The 10,601-nt window shown below is 41.1% G+C and overlaps 1 protein-coding gene across 1 annotated transcript in view; it reads left to right on the plus strand.

The window, feature by feature from the left end:
• Nucleotides 1-9,350, plus strand: part of LOC131772152 (uncharacterized) — a 37,408-nt gene extending 28,058 nt beyond the window's left edge. Inside the window, exon 14 of the mRNA XM_066162307.1 lies at nucleotides 8,768-9,350. Within this exon, the coding sequence (XP_066018404.1) occupies nucleotides 8,768-9,350 (583 nt within the window). The remainder of the gene's footprint in view (nucleotides 1-8,767) is intronic.
• The last annotated feature ends 1,251 nt before the right edge of the window (nucleotides 9,351-10,601 follow it).

Genomic DNA, 10,601 nt, shown 5'->3' on the forward strand with positions numbered 1-10,601 from the left:
GTCTGGGCTCTCTCTGTCCGCATGGGCTCACACAACCCCTCACGAATTTCAGACTAAACCATGTCACTCGACACAACGCAAGATCACTCTCCTATTCAATAACGTGGGTCCACAGAGCGCATCACAAGTCTCCTTTTTTAATTACGTACACCCACAGCGAATCAGACGGACGCGCTAGTCACATAAACCCACACAGCACATTACGATATTTCTACTTGAATCACGTGAGCCTGCACAACGTATCACGATTACCATTCTTTTGTTGCCCACACAGGGTGTAACAATTCTCCTCTTCAATTAAGTGAGCCCTCACAGCGCATCACGATTGCTTTTTTTCTGTTACACACCCAGGGCATAACAATTCTCCTCTTTCAAACAGACGAGCCCACACAGCGCATCACGACTACCATTCTTTTGTTGCTCACACAGAGCGTAGCGATTCTCCTCTTCCAAACACGTGAGCCCACACAGTGCATCGCGATTACTTTTCTTTTGTCACCTACACAGGGCATTACGAATTTTCCTCTTTCAATCACGTGAGCCCACACAGCACATCACGATTACTTTTCTTTTGTTACCTACACAGGGCATTACGAATTTTCCTCTTTCAATCACGTGAGCCCACACAGGGCATCACGATTACCATTCTTTTGTTGCCCACACAGCGCATAACGATTCTCCTTTTTTAATCACGTGAGCCAACACAGTGCATCACGATTACCATTCTTTTGGTACCCACACAGGACATAACGATTCTCCTCTTTCAGTCGCGTGGACCCACCCAGCGCTTCACCATCCTTTTCTTCTGTTGCTCACACAAGGCATAGCGATTCTCCTCTTTCACTGACGTGGACCCACCCAGCGCTTCACCATCTTTTTTATTTGTTGCTCACACAGGGCATAACGATTCTCCTCTTTCAATCACGTGGACTCACCCAGCGCTTCACCATCTTTTCCGTTTGTTGCTCACACAGGGCATAACGATTCTCCTCTTTCACTCACGTGGACCCACCCAGCGCTTCACCATTTCTTTCTTTTGTTGCTCACACAGGGCATAACGATTCTCCTCTTTCAATCACGTGAGCCCACACAGCGCATCACGGTTATTCTTACTTTATTAAATTGCGTAGTCCCACCCGAGGCATAACAGTCCTTTTCTTTAAATCGCGTGAGCCCATATAGCGTATTGATGACGGCTTTGACCTGAATCACGCGAACCCACACAGCTGATCACGGACACGTGCTTCCTGAAGAAAAAATTTACATCAAGGGGGAACTTGCGAAACAGAGTTAAAATACATTCTTTCAAACAAAAGAAATACATTTGAGCTTAAATCTCCCGGGAAAAGCATTTCCAGCAAATCTGCAGCAAGTCTCGTGGTCTAGAAGCGTAACCTTTAAACAACCTAATTGAACAACTAGTTTCCTCCCCCCCCCCAAAAAAAAAACCTGTACCTACGCAAGATCCTTACCTAAACACCTCCCTGACTTCTAAGGACGGATATTGTGGCAGCCGATGTTAAAGCAGTCGATGCAATTGTCGTTGTTGAAACAATTAAGGCTGCTGAAACGGCTTGAGTCGCCGATGTTGTGGATGTTAAATTGGGAGAAACAGGGGGTAGGACCCTGATCCAAAATTGCAGTGGATTTTCGAACTTCGGAGACTACTTGCGAGGTTAACTGTCGAGGACGCGATGGAACTGGTTCATCCATAGCGACTTTTTCATTAGCGTCTCGTTGCGAACTGACACCCTTGCATAATTAGTTTGGTCTTGAATAAAGCTAATGACGTCATCCCGAGGGATTATGAATATTCAATGAGGTTTGAATAGTCGACGTGAGTTCTCACGTGGACATCTCATTAACTAAACGCGACACATGAATCATCAGCGTATGTATTTGAGCCTGTTTGAATAGAACGCAAATGAGGATTTTCTGTTGAAAAAGCAAGCGGTATTTTGATAATTAAAACTATTCGTTTGAGTGCTCTTGTTACGCCTTCGGACAGCTCAAACTGTGTTTCTTTGGTTTCCTCTCCACTTGCCTTTCTACTGTCCCCCCCTCATCATGTCCCGTGAGTCCTGCCGATACACTCAACCTTCCTCAGGCCAAGCCGTATCAGCTTGGCTTATTTGTTCCCAAACTTAACTCACCCAGGGGACCAGTCAATGTTCATCCCCATGGGGGTTGTAGAGTGGAGGATTTTGGGGATCGCATGGTTTTCAGGGTAAAAAAAAAACTGGCAATTGGGAGGAGATAATAAGAATATTATAGAACCTAGGGAAGATCATCTAAGATCCTCCAACCCCCCCCCACCCTCACCCCCCTCCCCCTCAACCCCCTCCCTCTCACTCCCATCGCGTGATTGAAAATGACTGGTTCTTTGAGTTTTAAAAGGGAGTGTTATGAAATTGTTGTTGGTTTCTATGATTCAAGGTGCAATGATTGTCATATTTCAATGTTTTTTTTGTCTTTATACCTATCGGGTCGCAAACCTGACATTCTTTTCCCTTACATTCCATAAAGTTTATTGATGGCTGGGTAACCTCTCTGAGGCGACCATTCGATTATTGTAAGTCAAGGGTTGTTGGTAAACTGTTGCGTCAAATACATAACAATAAGCAAAATAGTTTTTTTCAGTGAACCAACTTGTTCTGTTCAAGTTTTCTTTTCTTTACTCACCATGGGAACCTGTCATAATTCTCTGCGGAGGGGGAGGGTGTGGGAGGATTTTAGGAGGGATCACATGTTTTTTTCTTTTCGTCGCCAAAAGAGTACAAACAAATCAAGGAGTATTGTGACAATACGAATCCCAACTTTCCTTCTCAAACGTTATCATGCTCTTGACATGTGATGTGTACATGTATATCTTACAATTAATTCAAAGTTCAATGTCAATGGCACATCTTCCTCGGCCAATACCCTCTACCTCAGACACTGAACCACTCTCCACTCACTGGAAAATTTGATTTTTGAACCTTTCCGTTCAAAAATCAAATTCGTATTTACTAAAGTGTCTAAAAAACACCCTCCCCGCCTCTGAGGTTTGGACACACGTATTTCAGCAACCCACCCTCCTAACGGTTAGCCCCTGGATTGACGATAAGCTTCCCTGGATTTTCTTGAGAGCATTTAGACTTAGTGTCCGCCTTCAAGCGAAAACCGAGGGACAGCCACTCCTTGGTAAATTTAGGCTGATATGTACGACACCCACTCAACTTGTTCATTTAATCATGACATGACTCCAAAACAAAACTATCCAACAATGCTTAACAATTTTCTAGTATACTAAGTACTGTAGCAGAGATTGCGCCACAGCAAAATCTTGTAGAGACATTGAAACGGTCCACTGAACCCACCGTGGAATTAAATATATTTTGTGTTCCTGTTTGCGAAATGGAAGCGTCTTGTAACGAATTTTTCATACTCTTAACTCGTCTCAATCTGAGCATTATCTAACTCCGTAAAAGTGGCTACTTCATGCTTTGACGATAAGCTTCCACGCGTTTTTTTAAGGAGCTTTTAGACTTAATGTCCGCCTTCAAGCGAAAACTCAGGGACAGCCATGTCTTGGTAAATTGCGGCTGATACGCACACAACCTATTCAGGTTGTTCATTTAATCATGACATGACTCCAAATCGAAAATATCCAGCAATGCTTTATTCAAAATTTAAAACCAATCCTGATATACCTTGATGAGTCATTTATGAAGAAGACAAAATGTTCCGTCAAGAGGGAAATAAGTTGATTGCAATAGTTTCGAATGTTTTCTGCGTTTGTAATGAGATCTGTTAATGTCTCTGATAAAAGACAAACAAATTGGTGGATTTGTTCTTTTGTCACACCCACGGCGGCTCTTAGCAGATTTCTGCAGTTCACTCGTTCTGATCGAACAGAAATTCGGATTTCCAAAGACTTTAAGACTGTTTAAAATGTGAATGTAAGTAAATATGTTTCACTTTGTTTGTCAAAGCCTGTTCTGGATAAGTAGAGCGACAAATGTAACCAAAAGCTGCTGCTTTCGTCAGCCTGGACTGACTCCTCTTGGTCAGAGAAGTGTAAATGCTCTTTAAAGTTTATGGTACTTGTACACTAACCAAATTATGGGCCGCAGAAAGGAAATATTTTGACAGATCTAGAGCGAGCTGAATAGTGATTAAAAGCATTTCACAACGAACATCGTTGGTTACCCACATCTCACACAGTTAATCTCTCTTTTTCTGTTCATTAGTCATATTTCTAAATCTCACGCAGCTGGGGTAATATCCACTGTTATGATTTCCATCCTCGTTGAAGTTTGAGTTATATTTCCTGCTATACTAAGTACTGTTTCAGAGGTTGCGCCATAGCAAAATTTTGTAAAGATATTAAAACGCTCTATTGAACCCGCCGTGGAATTTAATATGTTTAATGTTCCTGTTTGCGAGATGGAAGCGTCTTAGGAAGAAATTTTCACACTCTTAACTCTTCCCAATGTGAGCAGTACTTAACTCGATAAAAGTGATGAAAATTCAATCCTACTTTCCTGAAAACAAAACTTTTCAACGGATGCACCCGGGGCAAAATATCGTGCACCCGGCGCTGCGTCATAGAAGTAACATGTTGGTTCCACTCAGCTTACTTGCCCAATCAGAACAGTAAATTGATAAACCGACTATTTTCCGTCGCTCGCCATGCGGCGTATTCAGCTTAAATATTATAAGTTAATTAGGAGATGCACCTAAATATCAACCACCTGAGAGACAAAGGAAAGTATTCCTTCACATCTCAGGCCAAAAATAAAAGGTAATCGTTAACATTTATTGAAGCAGCCAAACGATTCACTTTTATCTTGAAGGGGGAGTGAGGAATTTCCTAAAATGACTCAGATGGGGAGGCTCCCCCCATTAGAAGGACCTTTTACAGGTTTCAGGTTATTAAAGGATCGTAATCTGTCGGTTTGATACCAAAATTAGGCTTAAAAGGAGCACCGATTTTTGTGGAAAGTGTTCGAAAAGGATGCCTTTTCTACAGTTGGAAAAGTGAGTAAGAGATCAGATCTCAACGGGAACCTTCTCGTCTTGAACTTCTTAGAAAACACCCCAGTTTTTATACCGCCAAGAGCAGTTTCCTGGCGGTATTGCATCCTTACCACTTTTTTCCCCGAACATTTTACATTGTCGTTGTAGCCAGACCCTGCGGAAGTTGTCATTCATAAGAGAAGAGTTGATTCTCGCTGCCGATCTTTCACTTCGACATAGGCGAGAGAAGGTAAGTTATTTCTGCGTTTTATCAGGATCACATGTTTGTTGAGTCAATGCTGTCCAAAAATATAAAACGTTTGAGAACTGTCGGACCTCAAAGCGGAGTTTACCCGTATAGAACGTTTATTTTGTGAGTAACCTACCCCTTTTCTCGGTCGTCGATGCCGTAAGTGGCCTTTACTGAGCCTAAGCTTTAGAAAATTTTGCTTCTGACACTAATAGGCTGTTGTTTCACTCCTTCGTAAGGGAAACTGTTGTAAACGAGAGAAGTTCACTTCGATTCAGACAAGAAAAGGTGAGGTATATCTGCGCTTAATTTGGACAACATATTTGCACGTTTGAAAGATAATATTGTAAAAAGGGCTGTCGGACATTAATAGCATTTGAGAATGGAACGAGTCGACGGTACGCCCGAAAGTAGCGGAAGCAGCTCGAACAAGAACTTTAATACAATTTATCAGCTGAAATCGAGCCTGTCCGCTTATAGGGGAGTTTAGAATGTTTGCGATGTGCAATAGTTGATTTATTTTGTTTCAACCGAACGTTTACGCCCTAAAGCTCAGCTTGACATTCTACACCGACGAGCGGAAAGAGGATATAGTAACTTGTTTATTGGATCTGTCAATACCATACTTTGACTGACACTAAATTTTATTAGAACTGTTGTGTCTCCTCAAATTAACAGCTAGAAAGACTCGAGTGGTTGTAAACTATCAGTTAAGAGTCTTTTTTTCTCATGCCTGTTTCCATGATATTACTCGACGAACTGTACGCAAATATGGAAACCAAAAGTTAAGGGTTGTGAGAAACGAAAAAGGGATTGAGGCGAGACAAAAGAAAGACACTGGCTCGTCCCAGTCTTACGCTTAATATATTTCAACGTTTAATAGTCAGCAAAGGTTATGGTATTCTACATTCAAGAATAGTTGAGTGATGGAGTGCTATTTCGTAGATCTGGACCAAACACAAATTAAATTGTTGTTAAGGTTATATACCAAAGATAAATCTGTTTGGTTTTGTTTTAAGCTACTTTTTTTTGTGCAAGTAACAACAAACTTTACTGAATTACTACAACAATTAATTTTGTTAATTAATGAAGCCAAACTTCTCATATCAATTATGGAATTATTTTCAGAGGAGAATTTGATTTGATTACGATACTAACCGCTGTAGACGTCATGGCTCACGTGAACAACGAAGTAACTCGCCTCGTTTCCATATGGAGTTCGCCAGGGTTCGGAAAAACGTCGACTGCAATCGCCATTGGACATCGCCTCCAAGCGCAAGGCCTATTGGGATACTTCATTTCGTTACGTGACCTGAGGCTAAAAAGTGATCTAACGTCGAGATTTCTTGGATTTCTTACGCAACCTGCAACAGCATCGCAGCGTTTGACAGCAGATGACGAACTTTGCTCAATTTTGGCTCAAATTACAAATCCCTTCGTTTTCATCCTCGATAATGCCGATGATCTTTTTGAAAGTGGCCTTCCGGACGTCAAAGAGAAAGTTATTGATTTAATTGGAGAAATTCTCAATCGCAGCGATAAGGTTACGTTTCTTCTCACTACAAGGGAATCTTGTGAATTCTTAAATCTGCGTTTCAAAGGACACCATGCTTTATGAATAAGAGAGCAGGATGAGCAATCCTCCCTAAACCTTGTTCAAGAGTTGCTTCCAGAAGCGAGCAAGTCTGATAGTATAAAAGTTAGGCAGACTTGCGGGAGTGTACCATTGGCCATGAAGTTGTTGTGTTCCTCCATTTCGGAGGATAGTACTGGAACATTAAGTGGGTCTGTTGACGTGTTCTTGAATACCACAAATAACATTCTGGAAATGTTGGACAACTCAGACTATCCCAGAAATCAAAAGTTGAAGTGTTCGGCTTTTCGACGCCTCTTTTCAGAGACTTTCCGTAAAGGAAAGAGAAGCACTGGTCTCACTTTGCATTCTTCCCAACCACTTTGATCTACATGTCGCATCAGCTGTGTTACGAATGAAAACAATCCAGGCAAGATTACGCTATGATTGACATCATTTACGAAACAGCAATAAAGGCAGCCAATGATCATAATTGGCTTAACTCTGTCCACAAACGACTGCTTCTATCGAAAACGTATGGGAGCTTGGTTATGGGCGCAACTGAAGAGACGAAGAGGCTGCTGTCGGTGAATAAGCAAGTTCAGTTGTCTACCGTCATCCAAGACACACAATTGCAAGGAGAATTCTTGACTTACCAAGGATTGTACAAAATGTTTATCGGGAGAGTTGAAGAAGGAGTGAGACATTTAGAAGAAGCGCTTTCGTTAATGAAGAGAACTCCAAAGCACAGAATCCTAAAGCTCATTATTCTCCAAGTTCTTGCTCTTTATCAAAGTTCCAAAAGGAACCCCGTTAAAGTCACTTGACCTTTACAAAAGAGCAGTAGATGAATGCAAAGCAATGGGAAACACGGGCTTAGTAGTAATTCCGGAGATCGATGAAACCAGGAGAGAAGAAGACAGGATACATCTAAACGAAAACCAGACTGACCCATAACCAGGCACTTCAAACGGAAGTTATCATTCTGGTGAGTCGAGCAGTAAAGAACATCTCCACTGATACAACCAGCCAATTCTTTAGTAATTTACTGCTGCAAATACTGACGGAATCTGACTCTGCCATACCAACTGGTGCAACTGGTCGGTTCAACTTTCATTTCTCTGAAGTAAGACTGCTCATTAAATTAAAAAAGAACAAGAACCGTGTAATTCAAATCGGAGATATAGTGAATTTTCATCCCGAAAAAATCCAAAAAAAAGTTGAGAAAAACATCAGTGCAACTTCCTCAGCGAACGCACGAAAGCCAACCACGTAGAAGCCTTAGAATCAGAAAAGAGTGCACTGGATATCAGGTTAAAAGTCCTGGGGGAAGAACATTTACAAACCGCTTCCAGCTATCATTCATTAGAAGCTACACAACATTCACTTGGAGACTTTGTGTCAGCCCTTGAGTCAGACAAGCGTGCACTGAATATCAGGTTAAAGGTTTTGGGTAAAGAACATCTACAAACCGCTCACAGCTATCATGAATTAGGACTTACTCAACATTCCCTTGGAGACTTTGTGTCAGCCCTTGAGTCAAACAAGTGTGCACTGAATATCAGGTTAAAATTCCTGGGAAAAGAACATTTACAAACCGCTGACAGCTACCATTCATTAGCAGCTACTCAACATTCACTTGGAGACTTTGTGTCAGCCCTTGCGTCTGCCAAGCGTGCACTGAATATCAGGTTAAAAATCCTTGGCGAAGAACATTCACAAACCGCTGACAGCTATCATTTATTAGGAGTTACTCAACATTCACTTGGAGACTTTGTGTCAGCCCTTGAGTCAAACAAGCGTGCACTGAATATCAGCTTAGAGGTTCTGGGTGAAGAACATTCACAAACCGCTGACAGCTACCATTCATTAGGAGCTACTCAACATTCATTTGGAGACTTTGTGTCAGCCCTTGAGTCAGACAAGCGTGCATTGAATATCAGGTTAAAAGTCCTGGGTGAAGAACATTCAGAAACCGCTGACAGCTATTATTCATTAGGAATTACTCAACATTTACTTGGAGACTTTGTGTCAGCCCTTGAGTCAGACAAGCGTGCACTGAATATCAGATCAAGAGTCCTGGGTGAAGAACATTCACAAACCGCTGACAACTATCATTCATTAGGAGCTTCTCAACTTTCACTAGGAGACTTTTTGTCGGCCTGTGAGTCAAAGAAGCGTGCACTGAATATCAGGCTAAAAGTCTTGGGTGAAGAACATTCAGAAACCGCTGACAGCTATCATTCATTAGGAGTTACGCAACATTCACTAGGAGACTTTGTGTCAGCCCTTGAGTCAAAGAAGGGTGCACTGAATATCAGGCTAAAAGTCTTGGGTGAAGAACATTCAGAAACCGCTGACAGCTATCATTCATTAGGAGTTACTCAACATTCACTTGGAGACTTTTTGTCAGCCCTTCAGTCGGCCAAGTGTGCACTTGACATCAGAATGAAGGTGCATGGTGAAGAGGATCCACGAACTGTTAACAGCCTGGCTACGGTGAAGGAGTTGGAAAAGTTGTTGTGAAGGAATTCATGATGAAAGAAGAGAAAAGGGAACATTACAATCAAGTATTTTGATAAAAGTCAATTGAATACTCACACTAATATCAAGAGATCCCGATGTAGGTAATTTTTTCGAAGATGATATTTGAAAATTAGTAATACGATGCAACAAGACATTAAAAAAGCTTTTTTTAGAAGTAACCAAAGGAAAGGATAGGACTCGTCATTTACAAAGCGCAGCAGTGAAAAGTAAAGGAATGGTACAAAGCTCAGCGTTATATACATTGTTAAGTTGTTATCATAGAAATTCTTTCACTCGCCCTTTTTCTTCTTTTTCTCTTCATAGAGACTGTTGGTATATTTTTGAGTTTTTAGGATTTTTTTCGTGAAAAGACAAATTCATGGATATTTATATTCTTCACGTGTTGTAACTGTAGTTGTAGAAATGTACACGCATGAAATTCGTTTGTCAGTAGGTCTAAAGCTTCCACTGATATTTTTATTTTCGTGATATCAATTACTCCGTTCTTCTGGCATGGAGTTCTTTTGTAATACAGCTGCGCAAGAAGAGAATCTATCAGTTGATTGCATGCCTCAAACTCGAATTGAATGATTAAGTGAGCCTGTTATTTGAGAGATTTTCGTATTGGACGGAGTTTCTGAAGTGACACAATTTATCTTTTAGCTTACCTTAACAAAGCTCTTCCTAACGACTTAAGTTAACAAAAGAAACTTGATGATTTTATTTAACCAGACAAAAATAGTTTCGATGGGGATATGCGTACCAAAACAAGATTTCCCGCTTGTCGTAAAATCATAACCAAAACTTGAGACATGGTCTTTTCTTTTTTTCAATCTGAAATATATTTTTGTAAATGAATGGTCTTCGCAACAAGAAATTGCTAAGCCAGGCACTTTTAATCTTTGTTCAATTAAACACATTGTTAAGGACAACTTTTTATCCTTAAGTTTCCTAGTTGTTTCGTTTGTAATTCAATAACTACGTCATTGACCTATTTGCAACAGGTGATCAAAGTGAGAGAGCCAATGAGAGTGAGAGTCCACAGTAGCTACCATAGCAACCAATAGAACTGCTTCCAAATTTGACCGAGTTCATAAACTGTGAATGTGACGAGTACAAATACAGTGACTTGAGATGTCCCTCGTGGCGTCTAAATCCTCGTGGGCTCGGGCCACTCTAGAAAGAACAATGAATATGTTTAGTAAGGGAGCGATCATCGTTTCTCACTTGGGATGTGGGGGGGGGGGGGGG

This window comes from Pocillopora verrucosa, chromosome 2 (assembly GCF_036669915.1).
Source record: "Pocillopora verrucosa isolate sample1 chromosome 2, ASM3666991v2, whole genome shotgun sequence".
NCBI classification, from domain to species: Eukaryota; Metazoa; Cnidaria; class Anthozoa; order Scleractinia; family Pocilloporidae; genus Pocillopora; species Pocillopora verrucosa.